Source organism: Hypanus sabinus, chromosome 5, assembly GCF_030144855.1.
Source record: "Hypanus sabinus isolate sHypSab1 chromosome 5, sHypSab1.hap1, whole genome shotgun sequence".
Lineage (NCBI taxonomy): Eukaryota > Metazoa > Chordata > Chondrichthyes > Myliobatiformes > Dasyatidae > Hypanus > Hypanus sabinus.
In genome coordinates this window covers 149,998,374-150,025,433 of record NC_082710.1, presented here as the reverse complement: position 1 = coordinate 150,025,433, position 27,060 = coordinate 149,998,374, and the positions used below count along the sequence as shown (strand labels likewise).

General features: G+C 42.1%; 1 protein-coding gene across 7 annotated transcripts in view; it reads right to left on the bottom strand.

Annotated features, from left to right (window-relative positions):
* The window catches only part of LOC132394451 (uncharacterized), a 152,959-nt gene that overhangs the window by 63,356 nt on the left and 62,543 nt on the right, over nt 1-27,060 (bottom strand). For all 7 annotated transcript variants that reach the window (XR_009512328.1, XR_009512327.1, XM_059970627.1 and 4 more), the window contains 6 exons: nt 25,035-25,151; nt 19,002-19,103; nt 16,944-17,060; nt 16,770-16,853; nt 12,591-12,689; nt 10,180-10,229 (listed from right to left, as the gene is read on the bottom strand). Coding sequence is in view for 5 of the 7 variants with exons in the window: in XM_059970627.1 (XP_059826610.1) it covers nt 10,180-10,229; nt 12,591-12,689; nt 16,770-16,853; nt 16,944-17,060; nt 19,002-19,103; nt 25,035-25,151 (569 nt within the window). In the remaining 2 variants the exon portion in view is untranslated. The remainder of the gene's footprint in view (nt 1-10,179; nt 10,230-12,590; nt 12,690-16,769; nt 16,854-16,943; nt 17,061-19,001; nt 19,104-25,034; nt 25,152-27,060) is intronic.

Genomic DNA, 27,060 nt, shown 5'->3' with positions numbered 1-27,060 from the left:
TGAAATGAACATCCCTCAATTCTGAAGCTGTACCTTCTGGTCCCAATAGGAAACATCCTCTCCGTATCCAGTCAATCCAGACCTTTCAATATTCAATAGGTTTCAATGAGATTCCGACGCCCCCCCCCCCCCCCCACCCACACATTTTTGTAAACTACGGTACAGGCCCACTCCTCATATGTTATCACTCCTGGGATCATTCTCCTCTAGACTCTCCGCAATACCAGCGCATCTTTTTGATATTGGACAACTAGAAAATGATGCTGGTGAGGTAATAATGGGGGACAAAGAAATGGCAGATGAAGTTAATGAGTACTTTGCATCTGTCTTCACTGTGGAAGATACTAGCAGTGTGCCAGAGGTCCGTGAATGTCAGGGAGCAGGAGTGAGTGCCGTTGCTATCACAAAGGAAAACGTGCTAAGCAAACTCAGCAAGGTCTTAAGGTGGATGAGATGGACTACATCTCAGAGTCCTGAGAGAGGTTGCTGAAGAGATAAAGGATGCATTGGTCTTGACCTTTCAAGAATCACTTGATTCTGGCTTGGTCCTGGAGGGCTGGAAGATTGAAAATGTCACTCCACTCTTTAAGAAGGGAGGAAGGCAAAAGAAAGGAACTTATAGGCCAGTTAGTCTAACCTCAGTGTTTGGTAAAGTATTGGAGTCCATTATTAAGAATGAGTTTTCGAGGTACTCGAAGACTAATGATAAAATAAGTCAAAGTCAGCATGGTTTCTGTAAAGAGAAATATTGCCTGACAATATTTGTTAGAGATCTCCGAGGAAATAACAAGCAGGGTTGTCAAAGGAGAGGCAGTGGATGTTATTTACTTGGATTTTCAGCAAGTGTTTGATAAGGTGCCGTTCATGAGGCTGCTTAACAAGATAAAATCATATGGCCTTACAGGAAAGGGACCGGCATGGATAGCGGAATGGCTGATAGGAATGAGGCAGTGAGTGGGAATAAAAGGGGCCTTTTCTGGTTGGCTGCCAGTGACTAGTGGTGTTCCTCAGGGGTCAGTATTGGGACTGCAACTTTTCACATTGTTTGTCAATGATTTAGATAATGGAATTGATGGCAAAGTTTGCAGATGATACGAAGATAGGGGGAGGGGTAGGTAGTGCTGAGAAAGCAATGTGATTGCAGCAGGATAGACAAATTGGAAGAATGCGCAGATTTGACAAAACATGGCAGATAGAATACAGTGTTGGGAAATGTATGAAAATGCATTTTGGTGAAAGGAACAATAGTGCAGACTATTATCTAAATGGGGAGAAGGTTCAAACATCAGACGTGCAGAGGGACTCCCAGAAGGTAAAGTTATAGGTTGTGTCTGTGGTAAAGAAGGAAAATGAATGTTGGCAGTTATTACAAGGGGGGTAGAATATAAAAGCAAGGAGATAATGCTGAGCCTATATAAGATACTAGTCAGGCCACACTTGGAGTATTGTCAACAGTTTTGGGCCCCATATCTCAGAAAGGATGTGTTGTCATTGGAGAGAGTCCAGAGGAGGTTAACAAGGATATGCTGGGAATGAAAGGGTTAACATGTGAGGAATGTTTGGAAACTTTGGGCCTGTACTCACTGGAATTTAGAAGAATGCAGGTGGATCTTATTGAAACCTACCCAATGTTGAAAGAATTAGACAGGGCGGATATGGAGAGGATGTTTCCTAAAGTGTGGGTATCCAGAACTAGAGGCACAGCCTCTAAATTGAAGGGTGACCCTTTAGAGCACAGGTAAGGAGGAAATTAGCTCTTCCAGGCTTTGGCAAATTGAGGCTTCTCTCAGAGAAAGCAAAGGAAAGCTCCAGGTTATGTTTTTTTTCTCCTTCCCTTCTTTATATCTGCTCAGCCAGGACATGAGCAGTCTGGCATGATAGTAGAATGCACCTCTTGACCTATGTGGGAAGGCAGGGAGACCTTCAGTGTCCCTGACAGCTACAACTGTGAGAAATACATCCAGCAGCAGCTTCTAACACTTCGCATTAAGGAACTGGAGCTGGAACTGGATGAACTCTGGATCATTTGGGAAGCTGAGGGGGTGATAAATAGGACATACAGACTGATAGTTACACCCAAGCTGTAGGACTCAAGAAAATGGGTGACAATCAGGAAGGGGCAAGGAGATAAGAAGCCAGTGCAAAGTACCTCTGTGGCCACCCCCCACAACAACAGGTAAATAATCTTGGATACTGTTTGGAGGGGGGGAGGAGATGAACTAACATAGGAAAGTCACAGTGATTGGGTCTCTGGCACTGTGTCTGGCTCTGTGACTCAAAAGGGAAGGTTGGTGGGGGTTGGAGAAGAGGCATGGTGTGGTGAAGGGGTTTCATTAGTTAGAGGAATAGACAGGAAGCTTAGTGGATGAGAACGCAATTATCAGATGTTATGTTGCCTCGTGGGTACGTGGGCCGGGATATCTCAAATAGAGTCCTCAGCATTCTTAAGTGGGAGGGTGAACAGCCAGAAGCCATGGTCCATGTGGGTACCAATGACATGGATAGGACAAGTGACGAGATTGTGCACAGGGAGTTTGGTGCTAAGTTAAAAGTCAAAACCTCCAGGGATGTGACCTCAAGATTGTTACCCGTGCCACGTGCCAGTGAGGCTAGAACCAGGAAAATTATACAGTTTAATATGTGGCTAAGGAGTTGGCGGAGAAGGGAGAGCATAAGATTTCTGGATCACTGCGCTCTCTTCCAGGGAAGGTGGGACCTGTACAGAAAGGAGGGTTTGCACTTGGAGGGAGACCAATAACCTAGTGGGAAACTTTGTTAATGCTGCACGTTTGGAATTAAACTAGAGTTGAAGGGGGACGGGAACCAGAGTGCCAGAGCAGTTAGTGGGGAGGTTGTGGAGGCAGATGTTGGTAAGACCTCAGACAAAGTCAGGAATCAAAAGGTTGAGCATGGTGCGACTAGTTCCTGAGCTGCCTGTATTTCAATGCAAGGTGTATCGGAGGAAAGGCGGATGAGCTCAGGGCCTGGATCGACACCTGGAATGATGACATTGTAGCCATTAGTGAGACTTGGTTGCAGGAGGGGCACAACTGGCAGCTCAATATTGCGGGGTTCTGTCGTTTTAGACATGACGGAGTGGGAGGGATTAAAGGAGGGGGTGTGGCTTCACTTGTCAGGCAGGTGTCACAGCAGTGCTTCACAGGACAGACCGGAGACCTCGACTAGTGAGGCATTATGGGTGGGACTGAGACATAAATAATGTACGATCACATTAATGGGGCTACATTATAGACCAACCAACAGTCCTAGGCTTTTACAGGAATGATTTTGTAAAGAGGTCGCAGACTGTTGCAAGAAACACAAGATTGTAGTAGGTGGTTTTATTTTCCACATATTGACCGGGAATCCCATATTTTAAAATGACTAAATGCTTAAAAAATTAGTGTTTGTCAAATGTGTTCAGAAAAGTTTCCTTCATCAGTACGTAGATGTCCCAATGAGAGAATAAGGGAATGAGACAGGGCAGGTGACAGAAGTTTGTGTAGGGGAATACTTCACATCCAATCACCACAATGTCATTAGTTTCAAAGTAAATATGCAAAGAAATAGGTCTGGCCTACGGGTTGAGATTTTAAAATGGAGAAAGGCCAATTATGATGATCTCAGAAATCATTTAGCAAGTGTGTATTGAGACAGGCTTTTTTCTGGCAAAGGTGTACTTGGAAAGTGGGAAGCCTTCAAAACAAAATTTTTTAGAGTAAAAAAATTTGTATGAGCCTGTCAAAATAAAAGGTAAAGATAACAAGTGTAAGAAACCTTAGTTTTCAAAGGATATTGAGGGCCTGGTTAAGAGAAAAAGAAGGAGGTGCATAGCAGGTATAGGCAAGTAGGAACAAATGAGGTGCTTATGGAGAACAGGAAATGCAAGAGAACCCAGGAACAAAATCAGGAAGGATAAAAGAAGGTATGAAGTCTCCAGCAGGCAAGGTGAAGGAGAATCCTAAGGGATTCTACAGGTATGTTAGGAACAAAAGGTTGCTAGGGACAAAATTGGTGTTCTGGAAGACCAGATTGGTAATCCATGTGTAAATCTAAGATAAATGGGGGGAGATCTTAAATGCATTTGTTGCATCTGTATTTACTCAGGAGATGGATACAGTACTGTATCTACATAAGTAAGGCTGAGCAGCATCAACTTCATGGACCCTGTACAGATTACAGCGGAGGAGGTGTTTGCTACCGAGGTAAATCCCCAGAGCCAGACAAGGTGTTCCCTCAGATGCTACGGGAGGCAAGTGCAGAAATTACCTGGCCCTAGCAAAGATATTTACAGCATCCTTAATGACAGGAGAGATACTAGAGGATTGGAGGATAGCCAATGTTGATCTGTAGTTTAAGGCAGGCTCTAAACAGAAACCAGAATAAAACAGGTGGGTGTTGGTTTACTGTGTAATATGGGGGAGGTGGATTGACACAGAAAAATACCAGGACTGTGAAGGGGTAATTTTTTTTGCAGCAACTAAGATATATTTAAAACTGAATGTTTATTGCCCATCAAGCTTTTGTCAGTCCACGTCCCAAGAAATAATTTCAGGTGAAGATAGCAACTTTATACTTCAGATAATGGTAAGAGGCGGTGCAACAACAGAATTTATCACACTGAATGGCATTACTCTTCTGTCTCACTGAGACTGCTCACCTCAGTGCCTGCAGAGTGAAATGCAACACAGTAAAAATAAAAAATAAAAAATCCAGGCCATCACATCGAATAACACACTCCAAATGCTGGAGGGACTTAGCACTGAAGAGAAATAGTGGTGGAGAGAAATAAACAGTCTATGTTTCAGGTCGAGACCCTTCATCAGGACAAAAAAGGAAGAGTCAGAAGTCATTAAATGTTAGATTAAACTGGTGTTCCCAACTGTTTGAAAAGGATAACAATCAGGAAGAGCAGGATAAGCTGACTCAGTTTCTATCGATTGGTAGCATTCACGTCTGTCATGATGAAATGTTTCAAAAGTTGGTTCCAGCTAGAATCAACTGCTGCTTGAGCAAGAACCTGGCTCCACTGCAATTCACCAAACTGCAACAGGTGCACAGGCTCTCTGCTGGGCTTAAACCATGTGGACAACAGCAATAGCAACTCTCCTATGATGGGAGAGTATAGGACCAGAGGACACAGCCTCAGAATAAAAGGGCATCCTTTTAGAATGGAGTTGAGGAGGAATTTCTGTAGCCAGAGTGGTGAATCTGTAAAATTTGTAGCCAGAGGCAGTTATGGAGGCCAAGCAGGTTCATAGATCCTTGATTGGTCGGGGAACAAAGGATATGGGGAGAAGGCAGGAGACTGGGGCTCAGAGCAAAATGGATCAGCCACAATGAAATGGCGGAGCAGACTCTATAGGCCAAATGACCTAATTCTGCTCCTGTATCTTATGGTCTAATATGTACAGCAGGATGCTCTTTATTGAATACAGCTCAGCATTTAACACCTCAAGGATGTGTGCTTAGCTAACTGCTCTGCTCTCTGCACTGATCACTATGTGGCTAAGCTCAAGTACCAGCTATAGAGTCACCGATGACACAATTGTGGTTGGTAGAATCTCAGATGGTGATGAGAAGGTGCAGACAATCCTGCACTCAATGCCAGCTAGACTAATAAAATGATCATGGTCTTAGGAAGGGGGAGTCAGGAGAACACACACTAATCCTCATCGATGGTGGAAAGAGTGAGCAGCTTCAAGTTCCTAGGCATCAACATCTCCAAGGATCTATCTTGTGCCCAAAACATTGATACAATCATGAAGAAGAACACCAGTAGCTCTTCTTCATTAGGCATTTCAGGAGATTTGGTGCATTACCAAAGACACTAGTGTTCAAAAAAGATACTACTTCTACTTACAATGTTGAGGCACAGAGAGATCTGTAAACACTGACAAGTACCTTTATTGTTTAAACTAATAAGTATGTAAATTCATACACTATATATCTTGTGTGCACACTCGCTAAGTATCCCTGACTCTCCTGAATAGTAAAGGTATTACCTCGGCAAGGGAGTTTACACTGGCCGGGCATTCCTCTTTGTCCCAATTCACTTGCCACGTGTTTCACACAGGGTTGCTCACACTTGTTTCTACGATGGTTATTCTTCAAAGTTACCACTACCAGCACACTTGAAGCATCCACTTTTAGATCCATTCCTTATCAATTCAAATATCACATTCCAGTGTCATTGGCCACAGGTCATGCGTCTGTCCTTTAACACCTTGTTATTGGCTCTGCTCCTAGCCAGCGTCCATTTATTACCCTCTTCCCATCAAGTGACCGTCAATAATTTATGGCTCTTTGTTCTCAATCAGCAATGAGCTCGAATCACTTCAGGCAGGCATCAACCCCAACATTCACAAACCTGCATGTTATAGCCAACCAAAGGACATCTCACAAATAACTTCTTATTTGGAAATGATCTCCAGTTCAGCAGGCTACCTGAAGAATCATTCTGTCTTCTTTGATCAAGCCCAGCATGTCAAGCTCACAAAATAGAGAATAGAGTGTGTGATGAGCAAACCAAGCTGAGATGGGGTCCAGAGTTGATATCCCCATGAACTATGCTGCTTATGAGAGAGAGGGAGAGAGAAGAGGGGGGAGGCACTGTGTGTGTGTGTGTGTGTGTGTGTGTGTGTGTGTGTGTGTGTGTGTGTGTGTGTGGGGGGGGGGGGTGTGTGTGTGTGTGTGTGTGTGTGTGTGGGGGGGGGGTGTGGGTGTGTGTGTGTGTGTGTGAGAGAGAGAGAGAGAGAGATTTAAAGTTATGGCTCCATGGCTGATTATTTACTTTTGCTCCAAGGACACTTTCTTTGCCCGCTTGTAAGATTCTTGATGAGACAGCAAGGCGGGACCAGGTGACGGAAGGCTTGACGGATGGCCGGTACCCCGCCAGGGGAGATAAAAAGCGGGTCTGCAAAGATACCAGCAGACACACCACGGGACACTGAAAGAGCGTTGTGCACCCACGTGAAGGTGGGGGTTTGGAGGATCGATCAGAGACTCACAGTGTGTGAAGGTGCGACCGGTGGGGGCTTGTTTGTGTGTCCATCCTCACCTGGGTGACAGGCTTACCACTGAAGAACGGTCGTGCCTGGTACGGGGTCACAGTCGGTGACCATAACAGGACAGGAAGACAACGGAAGGTTTGACGGCAACTGCATCACCTCCCGCTCTCTCTCTCTCTCCCCAACGTTACACCAGAACTACCTTGACCTAAGCTAAACTGAACTGAACTGAACATCATCGTAAGACTATTCATTTACCCCTAGACTTTGAAAGAGCTTGGTTTTGATTCCTATTTCCACAGTTCTGTATATATCATTGCTAACTTGTTTTATATATATTTGCATTTTTATAGTACGGCATTACTTAGTTTACTAATAAACACTACTAGTTACAGTAATACCAGACTCCAACGTGTATTCCATTTCTGCTGGTCACGGGGTACGTGACAAGTGTCTTCACAAAATAGCAGCCTCCATCCCCAAGCAAGTGGCAAAAACAAAGACAATTAGTCTGTCTGTTTCCACTGTCCGTGATTCATCTGGATTCACTGATTTGTAGATTGTCATTCTTTCTGGCCAACACTAGCAATTTTCTACACATGAATGGTGAAGGATATTCGGACTGATGGAATCACAGCCTGGCATACAGCTTTAATGGACAGAATTGCAAGAAGTTACAGAGGGTTGCAGCCTCAGCCAGCTCTGTCACAGGCACAGTCTCCCCAACATTCAGGACATCATCAAGAGGTGGGATTTTGAGAAGGTGACATCCATCACCCAGGACTCTCTGGGACATGCCCTCTTCTAATTCCTACCACTGGGAAGGAGGCAGAGAGTTTGAAGATGCATACTTAATGATACAGCTTCTTCTCTTCTACCAGCAAATTTATGAATGGCCCATGAACCCATGAACATTATCTCATTATTTCTTCTTATTGCACTATTTTGTGATTTATAGTAATTTTATGCCTTTGCAGTCTACTGCTGCTACAAACTGACAAAGTTCATGTCATTTAACTGAGTGATAATAGACTGATTCCATTTCCCGTTTACGTGCGTGGAAGAAGGATGGAGTTAGTTCCCCCATGATTGTCATTCCAACATTTTCACTTGAGGAGAAAGAGAAAATGGGAACGTCAATCACATCACTAATTAGATTTTAGACGTCTACACCCAAAGACATCTGTGTGAATGAATTAATGGCTGATTAATTATTCATATTACTGTTATTAACAAAGGGTAATGTACAATGTTCTTCCTAAGGTAGTTCTTTTTAAATCTGAATTAGGCAGTAATCACTCCTCACTCTGTACAGATTGCAGTTTTGCCTTTCAACTGTGAAAGCTAAATATAAAATGGACAAGTACAGTCTCTGATGATGTTGTTCTCAAAGAAACAGTACGCTTGAGCACTTTCAGCATTTCCCTTTTCACCACATGACCAAGGCAGTGGTGAGGAAGAGAACGTAGAATGCAAGAACATCTTTTGTAGTTATGTAATAAGGAAAAGATTGGTTACATATAAAGCTGTACCCCTTACTGACTGAGGCAAGACATACAATACCACAAGACATGAAGCTGATTTTTCTTCACCCCACTCCCATCTTTGTATTTTGTTTTCTATTAATTTTATAGCTTTGCACTGTATTGCTGTCAAAACAGCTATTTTAAAGTCACATAAGTCAGTGATAATTAATCTGATTCTAATGCAAAAAGCAAATATACTCATCCTGTGAAAGAGCTTAAAAAATGTCACCATGTTGCTGAAGTTAAGATTTCCGATCCTTTCTAAACTTTGGCATTTTCTGGAGACTTTTAATGACCTCTTTTGCACTCTCCCTTTTCCATAGTTTTCCATGTTGTTGATCCCACTCCAAAATTGTTTAGTTTAAAGTCCATCAACCACCCAGGTTATGTGGTTCACAAGAACTCTGGTCCTAGTGCAGTTCAGCTGGACCCCATCTCACTGGAATGGCTCTTTCCTTCCCCAGTACTGGTACCAATATCCTTCAAAGCTCAAACCCACTTTTCCCACCCAAGTCTTTGAGGAATAGTTTACCTCTTTAATCTTATGTCTTGCTAGTGTCAACAGGCCCAGCCATATCAATGCCTTGGCTATAAAATAATATTAGAGGCTGGGTTTCTTGTAGCAAAAGACTCATACTTTCATCCCCAAGACCTATCCACCATCAACAAGGTGCAGGTCAGAATGTGATGGAACACCCTCCACCTGCCAGTGTGAGCGCTGGAAACTTCCTGCCATCTCTTTATCTGTTCATAAGAGTGCAAAATACCATTTATTGGCGCGAGATATTCCACCAAGTTCAAATGCCTGCACATTCATCAATGTTGATGAATGCCACCCTCCCTCTGATCGTGGCTGGGGTTTTGATATAATTTTAAGTACTGAGCTACCAATTCTAACTTTTAACTGGAAATGAGATCTGAATCTGAGCTCAGTTCTCCATCAGGGGCTGATATGCATGATGATCTGGGTGATTTGGTGTGAGCAATTTCCTTCGTCCCGAAATAAAGTAAGTCATTGTTATATGGAGTGGCAAATCCCAATCAATCGACAGAACTACTATTCACGGAGGGAGATGCAGATAGGCATCAGTTTGAAAATCTAGGGACAATCTCAGAGAGAATAATTCAATTATGGGAATCTCTATAACAAGGAAACATAATTATTTTATTTAGAGATATAGCACAGTACAGGCCCTTCCGGCCCATTAATCTGCAACACCCAATTACACCCAAGTGACCAATTAACCTACTAATCCATATGCGTTTGGCATGGGAGGAGAGCAGGGCACCCAGAGGAAACACTCGTAGTCACAAGGTGAACGCACAAACTCCTTACAGACAGTGGGGGAATTGAACCCAGGTCGCTGGCACTATATTAACATTACACTAACCGCTACACTACCATGTATCCCAAAGAGGTAACAGAGGTTCTAAAAAATAAGGGAAACTGTGCACTATCTTCTGTTCAGTAATTACCCCAGATGCTCAGATCCCCTCTGGACTGTGTGTGTCATTGTCTGAGGGACAGCAGCATTAGGAATTGAGCGGAATGATTTGTGTTAACGTGGGGGTATGTGCCAGTCAGCTTAAACACAGGAAATAAGCTTTATAACAAATGGCAGCAATTCATATTGACTACATACCTGTGCTCCTTCGACAGTGCTGCCATTCTCACTTCTACCTTTGTCACTACCTGAAATGAAGTAAAAGCTCTTTATAAACTCTGGAAATATAATGCACAATACTGTCAGAGGTTATTTGCATCTCACCACCAGGCTCTGAACAGTTACAATTGACTCTTTTGTTCAGATAGTCTGGTCTTTTCTCTACATCCTTGCCTCACAATTAACACTAAATGCTGATAGTACCATTGGTTAACAAACTGGGCAGCAAAAAGTTAACCCATCAAAAGAAAAGTCACTTTCCCCGCAAGGCCCACAAGTAAATCTGCCATTGCATTCGTCAGGTACTGGTTGTCTGCACTTTAATTCCCCATCCCATTCCCACTCTGACCTTTGTCTGTGGCCTCCTCTACTGTTTACAGTGAGGCTCTACTCAAGCTTGAGCAACAACTCCTCATTTCCCCTCTGGGCCCATTGCAGCCTTGCAGAGCCCATCAGTTTCTCTAGCTTTAGGTTCATTGTTCTTTCTTTGTCTGCAGCAGAAATGGCTACTTCTGTCAGGCATCCAGCTGCAATGGTTTCTCCCTTCATTACAGGTAGATAGGTTTGTAAAGAAAGCTTTTGGCACCATAGCCTTCATAAATCAAAGTACTGAGTACAGAAGATTGGCTGTTATGTTCAAGTTGTATAAGACATTTGTGAGGTCTAATTTGGAGTATTCTGTGCAGTTTTGGTCAACTACCTACAGGAAATATATAAGTAAGGTTGAAAGAGTGCAGAGAAAATTTACAAGCATGTTACCAGGACTGGAAGACACGTGTTAAATGGAAAAATTGAATTGGTTAGCTCTTCCATCCTGGGAACATAGAAGATAGAGGGGAGATTTAATAGATGTATACAAAATTATGAGGGGTATAGATAGAGAGGGTAACTGCAAGCAGAATTTTTCCACTGAGGTTGGGTGGGACAGCAACTAGAAGTTATGGGTTAAGTGTGGAAGTTGAAAAGTTTACGGGGAACATGAGGAGAAACACCTTCACTCAGAGGGTCATGAGAATGTGGAACAAGCTGCTGTACAAATGGTGCATGCTCAATTTCAACTTTTAAGAGAAGTTTGGATAGGTACATGGTTACATGGTTGGTAGGGTTACGGAAGGCTTTGGTCCGGGTGCAGATCAATGGGATTAGGCAGTTTAATTGGTTTATCACTGACTAGATGTGCTGAAGGGCATGTTTCTGTGCAGTACTTTTCTATGACTCGATTAGCATAGTTGGGCGTGTCCCACAGCCCTGTGAGTTGCAATACATCACCCAGTCAAAGCATATTACGTTCAGGTCACACACTGTCAGAGATATTTCCTTTGTTCCATCTACCTGCCCACTCCCAACCTTTCCCCTTAGAAAATACCAACATTTTCTGCTACTTTTCCGGTAATGAGCAAGAGGCCTGACATGGCAAACTAACTACATTGTCTGTTCAGACCAGTCTCCCAATTTTCTGTTTCTCTTCCACCAATTCAGTCACCCGCAGATTTGCTTCTATTTACTGCCCCTTAGAAGAGTGTTCCACACAACGCTTGGAACACACTTCCAAACTGGAATGGGAAGTACTGAAGCCCCATCTATCTCAGCAGGGAGTCTGACCAGCGGGCAGTAACAGGAGTAACATTTTCAACAATGGGCCCCCTGGCCCACACACATTGCTCAGAGTTCCACAGTGCTGCAGCTGCACCTTTGCCCTCGCCAGACTGGCATGTCTGATCCCACTACCCAGGCTGCTCTTTGTCAAACGGCAGCCTGGGATTGAGCTCAGTACAGGGTAAGGCAGACAGACTAGAACAAACCCCACACACAAAGCCCCTCCTGACACCTCAGGCACCAAAGCAAATCCCCACTCAGAAAGAGTAAAACAAATCATTAAATCAGAGTGGTACAGCAGGTAAAGAGGCCCTTCACCCTGATCCACATTGACCTTTTGAAAGGAATATAGGCACTCAATTAAAATAAAGCAGCTTAAAAAGATTTAATCACAGCAGGAAATGCTGGAAACATTCTGTGGAGACAGAACCAGATACACAGCTCTCCGTCAGTCCACACAGATTCCAGCGGCAAGGGACAGTAGCAAACCGCTGGAGCTCAGCAAGGAAGTTCTGAATGAACTTCCACATTCCAAGAGGAGTCCAAATCCCACCTGCACCCGTGCAGTTTGTGCAGACTTCCAGGAGGAACCAGCAAAAAGTGGACTGGAGATGTCCTCAACTGCCAGCAGCTAGTCAGGGACAGACCAGGTAATGTCCTAGAGATTTCCCCACGATTGCTCCCTCTCAAAAGCCAGAGTGTCAGAAAGATCTGGGAAAAGTTTTTGCTGAGATTGAATCCCTGTGGAAGGCATGGATGGAACTGCTGAATGATTTGACAATTTTGATACTTACAGTCTGGGACCACAAAGTACAAGATAAAGGACACTGCATGCCCGATCCTTGTAGTGAAGAATATTCTCCAGGTAATAAGGCTGCTGTCACAGCCTGGATCTGAAAATGCAAAAGGTGAGGTAACTGAGTAAATGGATACAATCCCCATTTGTCCTCACATCTCCAACCATAAGACATAGAAGCAGAATTAGGCCATTCGGCCATTAAGTCTGTTTCACCATTCCGGCATGGCTGATTTATTATCTTTTTATCTATTATCTCCTGCTTTTTCCCCTGTAATCTTGATGCCTTTATAATCAAGAATATTAACCTCTGCTTTATATATACTAAATGATTTGGCCTCACCACCACTTCATCACCGTCTGGCAAAAATTTGTCCTCAGAGATCTAAGTGTTACATACCCTGTGGGTATCTTGTGACCGTCTTATGGCCATGATATAATTGAGTATCTGGTGAGCATGATGTAATGGTCTTGTGATGGTGGGGTGATGTAATTTCCTGCCATTGTGAGGTCACATGATGTAATTTTCCTGCCAGTGAGAGGTCATGTGATGGCCTCTTCCAACAGGTATAGAACGGGAAAGCCTTGTTGTGACGCAGGTCAGTTCATTGTTTAATTCATCAGTTACTCCGTTATGCTGCTTATTCGTCTCATGACGCAGTTTTGTTTTAAAGTGGAGTTCTACTTTCTGTCTTAATTCTCAAAGGTTATTGCCGGTAGTTTCGCCACAACGCTGCCAGTCTTAGTCCAGTTGGAAAGTGAAGATTTATCAAACTACAGGAACCCAAAGGATTTCAGGTCCAGGTTCTCAGTGTCACCTGGATGACATCATTGTCACTGGTAAAGATGACAAGGGACATCTCCACAATCTCAAGACAGTGTTAAAAAGATTAAAAGATTATGGACTCAGTACAATGCAACAAGTGTGAATTCTTTAAACCAAGCATTACTTACTGCAGTCGCACTGTTGATGCACAAGGATTGCAAGGCTGTGAATATTCAAGCAGAGATGGATGCCCCAAGGCCAAAGGATGTATCACAGTTGCAGTCCTTTTTAGGATTTGTCAATTACTATAACCTGGAAACCTGGAAACTGTGCTCCACCCCTTGAACTCATTACTATTGATCAGGAAGATATAGAATAGAATAGAAATTCATTATCATTGCTCAAGACAATGAGATTGTGGTGCTATTCTGGTTTGTGCGAAACAGATATTTGTAATGCATGTGATGCCGTTAATTTTTAAAAAAAATGGGAATGGACAAAGTGTGAGGTGGCTTTCCAAAAGGCAAAGCAAATGTTGACCTCAGACACTGTACTCAAACATTATAGTCTCCATCATCCAGTGAAGCTTGCCTGTGACACCTCGCCACATGGTAGAGGTGCAGTCATGTCACATGTTATGAGCGATGGCAGTGAGCACCCCATAACTTTTACATCATGTTCCTGTACTACTGAAGAGAAAAGTTATAGATAGATTAACGGAGAGGCTTTGTGTCTGCTTTGGTGTGTAAAATGTTTCAGCTTGTACGGGAGAGAATTTACCCTCGGTACTGATCATCAACCACTAGTGCCTACTTTCAACCCACAGAAGGGTGTTCCACTAACAGCAGCAGCACAAACGCAGAGATTGTCTCCATTTCTTGAAGAACACAATTACAAGATCAAATTCAAGAGGACGACTAATCATGGAACTGCTGATAGATTGTCCTGTTTATCCTTGGAAAAGAAAATACTGAAAAATTGACAAAAGAGAACACTCCTTTGGATGTATTCTCCCTAATGCAAATCAAAGATGTCCCTCATATGGCAGAGGTGATCCAAAGGGAAACCAGAGACCCCACACTGTCTCAGGTCTACATGATCTCCCAAAATGGCTAGAAGGTGCAGCAAAACCTCCATTTCACCATTTTTGCCAATGCCAGGATGATCTTGTCCTTGATGCTGGTTGTCTTATGTGGGGATTGGGATTTGCTGTACCCTCTAAGCTGAGAGCTAAAGTGTTGGAGAGCCCGTACCTCTCTGGTGAATAAATGGTCCAGTGCACAGGCTGAGGGTACTAGTCATCAAGAACTGAGAATGTTCTCGGGGTGAAGTGGCAGCCACTCGGTGAGATGACCCATATATTGGTACTGTTTGGTCAGTAGTTGCGAAACCAGTTTCCTGGGTGAAACCAGAGGGTGGGAGTGGCCTGTCAAGATTTTCCATCAGAACCACCTTCTACGTCCGGGATGAGAGATGCGTGTTGACCCAGAGCCTGACCTGGACCCTACACCTAGTAAGGGGACTCTGCGGCAACGTGGAGAGACTGAAGGTCCGGCAGCAGGAATGATTAGACCGGCCCCTGCCCCTGCCTGGGATACAGTCTCAGAGCATGAGGAAATGGGGGTGTGGTATATGCTGCCTTTTGTTGACTCCCCACTAATTGAGGAAGAGATTCCCAAATGTTCTCATGCTGAGGCAGGTGAAATCGGGTGGACAGGCAGGGTTGCAACTGGACCACGAAGGGGGGCTGGGCTCTAAAGTAACTGGGAATGAAGCTGAGCTCGGCCGAGTGGCAGAGGGACCTGCATTACCGGAAGGCACGAGTATTAGACAAGGACCCAAGGAAGTATCCCAAGGAGGGTCTGAAACTAAAGATGCAGATGATGGGATAAGGAGCTCTCAAAAAGTCGGGAGAACCCCAGGTAGGCTGGCCTATGAAGCACCGGGAGGACAGAGGATTGTGAATATCCCCCTAGTGAGATATGTCGCTACCATTTACAAATAGATTGGAGGTTCTGACATCATCAAATTCCTTTGAAAACGGTGTTATTAATGACAGGATGACAAATTATTTGTTCAGTGGGAGATGAAGAGAGAAGACTCTGGGGAGACCCGGTCGTAGCATACGATCCAGTGGGAGAGCCGTTTGTTCGAGATGGACTGCGAGCGACGTTCGGAAGGTGGTGTGGGCGTTCACGCTGCAAGGGCCCAGCGTGTGAATGACAGAGAAGTTCAAGATGAGCTCCAACTTGTGCACATTTGACTTGTTTAATTTAGAATGGGCCCTTTGGTTTTTGTTTTTCTTTACTAACCCTTTAGTTAAGTTAAAATTCATAAATACAATTCCTTTAATTGTGTGCAGTCTACTGTTATCTCACGGCACTAATTTGTAACAGGGTAGCAAATTATACAGCATGCACACAAACCGGGGTTTGGGGTGGGACGAGCCGTCTCAATCTCACAAGTTTGGTGGGACTTGTGAGTGTCTTCCCTAGACTTACACAACCAAGGAAACCAGGGTGTTTCACAAACAACAGACACAATATGCTGGAGGAACTCAGCAGGCCAGGCAGCATCAAAGGAAAAGAGTAAACAGTCGGCCTTTCAGGCCGAGACACTTCACTGGGGCCTGATGTAGTGTCTCCGCCTGAAACTATTCCCATCCACAGAAGCTGCCTGACTTGCCCGAATTCCTAATGAACTCTAATTCCGGTTTGCCTGTGTTGCAGAAAACCATGTCCCATTTAACATTGTTCAATGTTAACTGCAAAGCAAACTGGAAAATGAGGTGAAATGCATAAAAGCCACAATTTTCCCCAAAATTATTAGTTTGTTTCCCTATAGAAGCTACGGAGTGCTACTTAAAATTCATTAGCTAATGTCAGGATTTTTCTCTCCAGGTCAATCCTAGCATTTTGCAACCCCTTTCTGCCACCATCTTTAGTACCTTCGTTTTCTCCCTCCCTCCTAATTCTAAATGTATCTTCTCCTTTTCTGTCTTTCTGGGAAACCTCCTGATTGCCATCTTCCTCAGCTGGTGAATCAGGACTGACCACTGCAACATTGAGGGAAGGAAGGAGATAGAACTTATTCTGGGTAGAGTCTTTCAATGTCCACCACCCAGAATGGCACTGTCACATCCCTGCTGACACAGTTACAGTGTCCTACAGGTCACATCTGTGTTGCAGGAGCAAACATATCCAATAGGAGTAGATGTCATCTTAATGTCATCTGCACAAATCTGCTCCTCCAGTCAGATATGACCTCAACGTTATTAGAAGCGACCGCCTCAGAGTCCATGTGGGACAGGAAGAAAGTATTGATCATCCCACATGGGACGGGAGGGAAGTATTGATCATCAGAAGCTTGTCATGTTAAGAACATCAGTGAAGAGCACTAGAGAAAACTCACAGTTTTGATGAATCACTATTAAGAAAGTGAGTGAGATGACGATCACAATGACAAGCAGACCACATACAGCCCAATCCAAAACACCTGTCAAGTACAGATGGTATGATATTTAGAGATCAAGTTTCATTTTGATAAGACTGGAAACTTTAATCAATGAATGATTCTATTTCTTACCTGTCTTTTTTGCGAAACATTTGAAACACAGATACCATAACTTCTGAATAATGAAGGATAGATCCAGAAACTGGGTGAAAACTATGCAGGAAGCTGCCACTGGTACGGGATCAGCACCTGAAGCAAAGATCCAACAGTGATGACTGGCAGTTCACACAGTATTTTATGGGAAATCAAACAATAAAGCAGTAATCCCAATCACCCGCACTGCAGTATTGGTTCTGGGGATGTGGATGTCACTGGCTGGGCTGGTTTTTTCCCTTCTCCTGGGAAGAAAATGATGAACCTCCCACTAGAAGCTCTTCTGTTCCAGAATGCAGGGCACTGGTGAAACCAACCCAGTGATAAGAAGCTGATTCAATGTGTGGGTGCACTGACACTGTGAAGTCATTGTTCTCCCACTCTGAGTGCGCCAGTACAAACAGTGGGGTCAACAATGGCAAGTGACAGAGATGACCGTTACTAGGGAGCAACACTTTCACCAGCTGAGGGTAGACCAGTGACAGGCACTCAGAAGGCTCTCCTGGTCTCCACCCTTCGCACATCTTCCCTGTTGTTGTCCCAGCCCTTGGCCCCATCTCTGCAAATAACTTCACCCATTCTGATGGAGGGTCAGGAACGTGAACCACTGCTCTCCTGGTTGAATCAGGTGATGGGATAAAAAGTAGCCTCACCAAGCTAAACACTGATAAAAAGATAGGGTGTGTTGTAAAGGCCACATCTCACTGACTGGCCCTTCCATAGATGTTGCCTGACTTCTGAGTGTTTCAAGCATTGTTGTGGGTCAAGTGAAGGACTTGTCTCAAGGAGGGGGAACATTTTCTGTTGAGGTGGGCAAGAGCCCCAAGGGATGAAGTTAATTTACTCACAGCTGCAGGTTCTCAAGTTCTGAGACAGATCAGGGACCACAACCCTACTTCTTGTAATCTTTGCTCCCAAATTTAACATTTTGTTAAGTCTGCACTGGTACCATAAAGGACAAACTACAGCCTTTATACTCTGGGGCCCAGAACTGTTCCCACCTCTGCATGTGCTCTAACCAGGACACTATCTGGCTGTAGGTAACTGTACTCCAGTGCTCTGGGTGCAAGACCACTATTCCATTAACCATTTTGATCACTTTCTCAAACTACCTGTGACATTGAAATTATCCATGAACACAGGTCACAGGAGTATTGAACCTCCTCTACTTCTAACTATTTAACAACTACTCACTTTAAGTCCAGGTCAAATTGTCTGCAGTGAAATCCATTGGCCAGTTTTGACTGCGTTTCTGTGTTTATTGATCTCAGAGTTATTTGCTGCTGCTCACAGTTCACTGCATCACCTCTCTCCACCTCTCTCAGCTTGATCATGGTGAACTTGTACCCGCCATAATTTACTGCACCATTGATATCCAGGAACCAGTTACACCCCCAACATCGATCCCTTCAGGACGCATCATAAGAGACAAGAGATGGCAGATGCTGGAATCTGCAACTACAAACCATCAGCTGGAAGAATTCAGTGGGTCGAGCAGCATGTACTTCCCTAAGGAATTAGCCATGTCCCAAGTGTGGTGCAAGATTTTGACCCAAAGCAATTCATCTCTCTCCCACAGACACTGCTCAACCCACTGAGCTCATCCAGCAGATTATTTGCTGCATTATTCACATTCTACAACTACAGCCCCTGCAGGCTATCCCCACATTCTGTCTCCCAGTGCTCAACCAGTCATTTACCCTGGTCTGGAACACACCTTCACTTCCATGTGCTTCAACTCAAGGACTTAAAATGCCTTCGAGTCCAGGCACATAGTCTGTACTTCCAAAACCAATCCATACTGAGCCAAAACACACTGGGTATGATCAGCAGTCCTGAACTGAATCACTGATGTTCAGCTATTGAAGTTTGATCATTCAGCAGGTTTCCTTGCTCCCAGGGACAAGGACTACTGGTGCTCTTGGTCCAGTTAAAGCAGCTCACAATGTACTGATGAGATACTCATTCCATTCCAGTTACCCTGCAGAGTGCCTCCATGATCATTGTTATCCAAGTAAATAATATTTGTGCACCTACCTTTGATTCTAATCCAGTTTAAGACAGCAATAAAGATGACTATAAGAGGTGCAAGGTCAGCAACATTCAGACCCAGCAGCCAAAGTTCTAGGTTTTTCTTGGCTATGGAGAAACAGATTAGGAAACACACATTAACAGCTATCAACAGAGATTTCACGGACACTGGCAGCAAAGGTAGCGATTCAAAGTAGACCAGAGGGAAACACTTTCCACTTGGTATCATCATTCACTGGTGTAGCTATCAAGACTGCAGATACACAGCAGTTTCCCATGTACATGTACATGTACTGTGGAGGAGATCGGAACCGAGTACAATCAGCTGTTATCCTAATGATCTGTGATTGCCATGGTTTTGTCAGCAGTGGCAATACCAAACCCAGCTGTACCTGTGAAGTTAATGTCTGATCCTGAAACCCGTTCACATGCCAAGGGTAGGAACATATCCGTACCCAGATGCTCACAGGCTCTGGGCAAAGTTCTGGTGCACAATGGAAACTGTTACATGTACGAGTGTTTAGGTTGAATTGTCCAAATATAAGGGTACAACGTAAAAGATTTGAGATTGTCCAGGGACCCTAGTGGTACCTAGTGAACCTGATCTAAGGAACAGTCACCACCACCAATCTCTGCGGACACCTTTCCCTCAGCAATTGTCTCAATTCAAATCAGGTGCTGCTGATGGGTCTAGCATTTACAATCCATCTGCAAGAAAATGGTGGTGAGTGGGGATCCCCACCCATATTCTGTCATTCTTCAATCCCATTCCTGGAGAAGTTTCTTCCTCAAATCCATAGCATTTGCAAAATTCACAGTAATACATCTGGATCTACTGAGGTGCTAAATCACAATCACGGTAATGCAAATGCGCCCTCTTTAGTATCACTGAGTCCTGGTTTTCCCACTTTAATGCACTTCATCACCCATGTACAAAAAAAAAGCGCAGAACACCTTTTATTAAAAAGGTGATTTAAAGTTAGTATTCAGGGAGACCTAGGTGTCCTTGCATACAGATAACTGAAAGTTAACCTGCAGGTACAAACAGTCATTAGGAACATAAATAATACATTGTCATTTATTGCTGGAGATTTTGATTCAGGATTGGGGAGATTTGGCTCCAGTTCCAGACAGAGAAGCTGGGCTGTATCTATGATATTGTGTACAGGTTACAGGTCTAATTTCCTCCAACCAGAGAAGTTTGGATATTGGATGACAATGCAAGTCGACCACACTCATTTCTGGATAGTTTTCCATTTAAAAGGAGATTTGGTAGGAGATACCATAGAAACATACAACATTTACCAGTCATGAAGTGGAATTCACAGTTAAATCACCCTGTAATAAGACTTTTGCTTACATTAGGAAATTTATGGACCCTATTTTTTTTAAACAAGAAACTCACATATGCAAATGAGATAATCTATGTTTTTTTAGGCGCTGGAATGGACTTTGTTTTCACTCATCTTTTCAGGCCAAATCTAGAGGAGTTTTGATTCTTATAGATAATACACTTTCCTTTGTCCAACATATAGTGCCTGATACTAATGGACATTTTGTTATGGTTTCAAGAAAACTAGATAATAAATTAATAGTATTTGCCAATGTGTGTGCCCCAAATGTCAATGATCCAGGATTCTTTGAGCATTTTTTTTGTTTTTACCGGATCTGAGTCTTTATTCTTTGGTGATGGGAGGAGATTTTAACTACTGGCTAGACCCAATTTTAGACTGATTATCTTCTAAACCAGTGTCTCTTAATAAATCAGCTTTGTTTATTCAATCTTTTTATTGAAATATGGTATTGTTGATATTTGGCATTTCTTACATCCTTTAGATAAGGAAAACTAATTTTTTCCCCAAGTTCATCACACATATTCCAGGATTGATTATTTTTATTGATAGTCAAATGATTTCATCAGTTCGTTCCTGTGAATATAAAGAGATTGCTGTTTCAGATCATGCTCCTGTATTTCTACCTTTAAATCTCCCTGGTTTTCCTCAAACAAACAGATTTTGGCATTTTAATACAACTTTGTTATCTGATAAGGACTTTTTAAAATTTCTAGAGAGGCATGTTAATTTGTTTTTTGAAGAGAATAAAAAGGAAGGGACTACTAATCATTGCATGGGATACTTTCAAGGCCTATATTAGAGGACAAATTATTTCTTATACTGCAAGTGTTAAAAATAAAGCTAATAAAGAAAGAATTGAATTAGCCAGTCAATTGAAACAATTAAATCAAAAATATGCTATAGCTCCAGATCCTGTTTTTATACAAAAGATATGTTGAAGTTAAAATTAAATATGATCTTCTGTTAATATATCCAATTGAAACTCAAGTTCTTAAAGATAAAACTCTATTTTACATCGACAGAGATAAATCAGGCAAAGTATTGGCCAACCAATTAAAAACTTCTGTAGTTGAATCACAAATTAAAGACATTTGCAAAACTAATGGTGATAGGATAACTGATCACTCTGAAATAAATGATACCTTTAGAGAAATCTATTCGAAACTTTACAGTCCTGATTCCCCTAAAGATATTATAATGAATAATTTTTAGATCAATTACATATCCCTGCACTTTCTGCAGATAATTGTGAACAGATGGATCAACCCATTTCTTATGAGGAAATTGCCAAGGTTATACATTCATTACACTCGGAGAAGGCTCCAGGTCCAGATGGATTTTCTGGTGAATTTTATAAGGCTTTTTCTTCATTAATTATACTGCAGTTACACTTAAGTCTTTTTGGATTCTTTCAAATTGGGTAGTTTGCCTCAATCTTTCTATAAAGCCTCTATTTCGCTTATCCTATAGAAGAATGAGGACCCAACTGAATGCTTTTCATATAGGCCAATTTCATTACTCAATGCAGATACTAAAATCCTTTCTAAAGTTCTGGCTCATAGAATTCAAAATATTCTATGTTCTATTATTTCTGATGGTCAGACTGGATTTATTAAAAACCAACATTCCCATTTTAACATACACCGTGTATTAAATGTTATTTACTCTCCCTCCCGGGAGATATCAGAATGTGTGATGTCCTTAGATGCTGAGAAGGCCTTCGATCGGGCTGAATGGAATTATTTATTTAAAACCTTAGAAAAATTTAATTTTGGACCAGATCTTATTCAATGGATTAAATTACTTTATCTATCTCCTTCTGCTCGGGTTCTTACTAATTTTCAAAATTCCAAACCACTTAAACTTCATTGCAGAACTAAACATGTCTGTCTGTTGAGCCCTTTGCTTTAGAACCCCTTGCCATTGCTTTTCGACAATCTAATAATATCTGTGGTATTTTAAGGAGAGGTATTACTCATAAAGGTTTGCTTCACGCTGATGATGTATTGCTGTTTATATCTAATGTTGAGGCCTTGGTACCTTCTGTAATTTCTTTACTCTCCCATTTTAGTCAGTTTTCAGGATAGTCAGTTGAACCTACATAAGAGTTAATTATTTTGTTTAAATAATTTGGTATAAAGTAATACTAATCTCCCTTTTAAAGTTGTAAGGAATCAATTTACTTATTTGTGTGTAACAGTCACTAAGAATTACAAACACCTGTTTAAAGAAAACTTTCTTTATTGAATCATGTAAAAAGGATAACATTAAGTTGGTCACCTCTTTCAATAGCGTTGATGGGATGAATTAATTCTATTAAAATGAATATTCTACCTAAATTTCCATACCTTTTTCAGGCTTTACCTGTTTTTATTCCTAAATCCTTCTTTAACTCTCTTGATTCTATTTTATCCTCTTAGATATGGAAAAATAAACATCTTCATTTAAATAAAGTTCATCTTCAAATATCTAAAAAGTCTGGAGGTTTAGCCTTACTTAATTTTGGGTTTTATTACTGGTCAGTTAATATACAACATTTTACATTTTGGCTATATTATATCAATCATGTAGACTGTCTGGTATGGGTCTCTTTAGAAGCTAACTCTGTTAATAAATTTTCTATCATTTCTCTTCTTGGATCTTCACTTCCTTTATTTGTAAGTAAACTAACTGATAATTTAATAGTTAAACATACCCTGAGGATCTGGATACAATTTAGAAAACACTTTGGTTTATTGAGATTTTCCCTTTCAAGTCCCTTTTATTCTAATTTTTTTTTAAACTCTCATGACTGATTTAGTTTTTAAAGAATGGGACAGGTTGGGTATTAAATGTTTTTGACATCTGTTTGTTGGAGGAAACCTGTTTTCATTCATGCAATTGTCAGCTAAATATAGCTTACCCAGAACTCACTTTTTTTTAAGGTATTTACAAATCAGAGACTTTTTATGTTCTCAATTAAGCACATTTCCTATAAGCTCAGATAAGAACTTACTAGACATAATTTTTAGTTTGACACCTTTTCATTATGGCTCAATATCTAATATTTCTGGTATGTTACTAGAGATGAGGAGTGCTCCTTTAGACAAAATTAAGAATCTCTGGGAACAAGGTTTACAGACATCAATATCTGAGGATACTTGGAATGAAATTTTTAAACTGGTTTAATATTTAATCGCTATGTGCTCGTCATTCCCTCATACAATTTAAGGTGGTACATAGAGCTCATATGACCAAGGATAAGTATCTCTTTTTTATTTGGATATATCTTTCTACTGTGACAGATGTAATAATGGAGAAGCTTCATTAATTCATATGTTTTGGACTTGTCCGAATCTTGAAAAATATTGGAAGGAAGTTTTTCGAACTTTTTCCTTACTTCTTAAAATCAATTTTAAGCCTAACCCTCTGACAGCCCTATATGGTATTGTTGCAGGACAGGATATTAAGCTGAAGGCATCTGATTTACATATTTTGGCCTTTAGCTCTCTTATAGCTAGGAGGGCAGTTTTGTTTAAATGGAAAGATGTTTTTCCTCTTACTCAGGCTCAATGGTTATGTGACATTATGTCATATTTAGATTTGGAGAAGATTCGTTGTTCAATTTCTGAATTTCGTCAAGACTTTCAAACATTGTGGGGACCTTTTCTGAATTATTTTCAAAACCTTCAGTCCTTTCTTTAAACAGATGTTTGCTATTATTAATTTTTATTATACGAGAAGGTATTTTACCTTCTTTACTCCTTAATAAACAGCTTCGGTCTTGGTAGGGGTTAGGTTTTTTTTTGTAATAAATTAGTATATTTCAATATAACTATTGATTAACTTACATGAATATAGGGTGATGAGATTGTTATTATGAACAATTATGTAATTGGTAGTTTTTTAAGATCTTTTTGACTCTTTATATACAATTTCTTGTACTCTGTATTCTTCTATGTAGAAACTAATAAAAATATTGTAAAAGAAAGTTAAAATTAAATATATCGTAGTATGTACATTTCACCAAATTCTACCATGATTAATTTTCTATTTGGCATTCGAAGTTGAACAAAGAAGTACCATAGAAACAATGAAAAACTACAAAGACTTTCAAATAAACAATAGAAAGGAAAGAGAGAGACAGATATCGACACTGGTTCAGGAGCCTGATGGTTGAAGGGTAATAACTGTTTCTGAATCAGGGCATGTGAGACCTAAGAATCCTGTATCTTCTCTCCTGAAGGCAGCAGTGAGAGTATAGCCTGGATGGTGTGGGTCCTTGATGATAGATGCTGTTTGTGGCACCACTCCTTGTAGATGTGCTTAATAGTAGGAAGTCTTTTTCTATGATGAAGTGCACTGTATACACTACATTATGTCAGTTTTTTCACAATTATGATAAGTGTAATGATGACCCCCAAGTCCTTGATGTCTCCATTGTTCACCCAGAGATCTCCTTACAATATATACTGAACCAATGGATGGCAGTGACAGAAACTGTTCACCTGCCCCTGTGACTCCCTTCCCTTCCCTTCACCCAACATCCCATTTGTTCCTTGCTGTCCTGGGATGGATGCATTTCCCACCAGGTTCCATCCCACCACCTCTCTAAATCCAACATCCTCAAAAGCCACCTTGCCAACTTCCCTTCCAGAGCCGAATGTCCATTGGAGTTTAATGCAAGTTTTACAGTGACAAATACCTTTGCCTGATTCCATCATCCAGCAGTGCAGAGAAAGAAACACAGTAAGACACACTGAAGAAATCACCAGGTCTGTGATCGACAGAGTAGCAATTGTGATTTCGTCAAGGGGAAAGCCTGCAAATGGAAGAATATATCAGGGCACTGAGAAATGACCATTAAAGTTGCCAGTTCCCCTACTAACCAAACTGTTCCCCTTATGTCTTGTGGAGGATGACAGATGATCCCCCTTAAACATACAAAATTCAGTGGGGTTTGACAGTCATTTCCGGTAAAAGAGCAATGTTGTCAGACACAGCAGCTTACATGGGATCAACCAAAGTTTTATTATTGTCTTTTTTAAAAGTGTATTTTACAATCACAAGACCCAGCTGGACATTGAAAACTTAAATTACCACAGAGCTGCTAGCCAGTGGAGAAACAGAAGGAGCTGGACTTGGTGTAGACCCTGATGCTGCCTGTGAAGAGAGGCATTGGTGCATGAAAGAGGTGTGCAGTCCAACAGCGAGTGATTGCCTTCATCGCTTTATTTGTGACCACAGGACCCTATGAGACATTTGCAGTGTGGAATGCTCCATGTCCAATTCATTGGTTTATTGGTGCACAGTGGGGGAGGATGCTATATGGCCTCGGTCTTAACAAGGACTAGGTCTCAAGCCACAGTGTCACCTGTTTGTAATCGTTCAGGGTAACACGGAGTCAGGTGCTCCTCCAGAGTGCTGGACACAGCTTCAATGCTGCAGTTTAGTGTTGACCCCAGTGTTCACTCGGCAGAAGACAAGCTGTATTGTGTTCAACTGCAGACTGCTGCAACATCATAGACTCAGGGATGTGGATTGTATTTTTTTGTGTCACTGTATTTTACTGTCACCATATGTGTGTGTAACACGCTGTAAGGTTTCACTGCTAAGGTAATGGTTTCTCTGTAGCAGCAATGTTTGGGTTATAACTAGAGAGAACAGGGCTTCGGAATGTGGGGACTAGCCAATGAGAGAAATGTTTTTTTCTTGTGAGTCTGGAAGAGAGATTTTCGCAATCTTTTGGTCAGCGAGAGGAGAAGGAGGAAGATGCGTGTGGAGCGAGCTGGTAGACCACCAGATGGAGTGGACCAGGAGCGAGGGTCCGAAGGTTGGCAACACTCGGACAAGGTCAATGGTTGACGAATGGCAGTACTTGTGAGCTCCTTAAAACGGGCCCCTTTTCTTTTCATTTTCTTTACTAACCCTATGATCAGATTAAGATGTATAAAATTCAATCATTTAATTGCATATGGTGTACTGTCTGATATTTTGCGGTTCAGATTTGTAACTGGGCAACACATCACACAGCATCCACACAAACAAGATTTCTCAGTTTGGCGGGGCCTGAAGTTGTCTTCCCCTAGACCAACACGTTGCTGGCTGAGCCTGAGGGTTACATGTGCCTGCGATTTTATATGTGCTATATTTGACTTGTGCGGTGTGTGACTGTTGGTACTGCGTTTTGAACCTTGGCCCGGGAGCAACACTGCTTTGCTTGGCTGTATTCATGGGTATTCATGAATAGTTGAATGACAATCAAACTTGAACTTGAAGTTTAATTGATGTTTCTCCTCTCTGGGGCAACGTTTCAGGTCAAGACCCTTCATCAGGACCAGAAAAAATGATGGAGCCAGAGAAAGTAAATGAAGGGAGGGGAGGAAGGACCACAGGTGACAGGTGAAACGGGGAAGGGGAGGGGTGAAGTAAGGAGCTGGGAAGTTAATTGGTGAAAGAGATACAGGGCTGAAGAAGGGGGAATTTGATAGGAGAGGACATAAGGCCATGGAAGAAAGAAAAAAGGGGAGGAGCAACAGAGGAAGGTGATAGGCAGGTGAGAGAGGGAATGGGAATGGGGAATGGTGAGGGAGAGAGTGGTGGGGCATTACTGGAAGTTTGAGAAACTGATGTTCATGACATCGGGTTGGAGGCTATCCGGATGGAATACAAGGTGTTGCTCCTCCAACCTGAGTGTGACAGTAGAGGAGGCCATAGACTGACATGTCTGA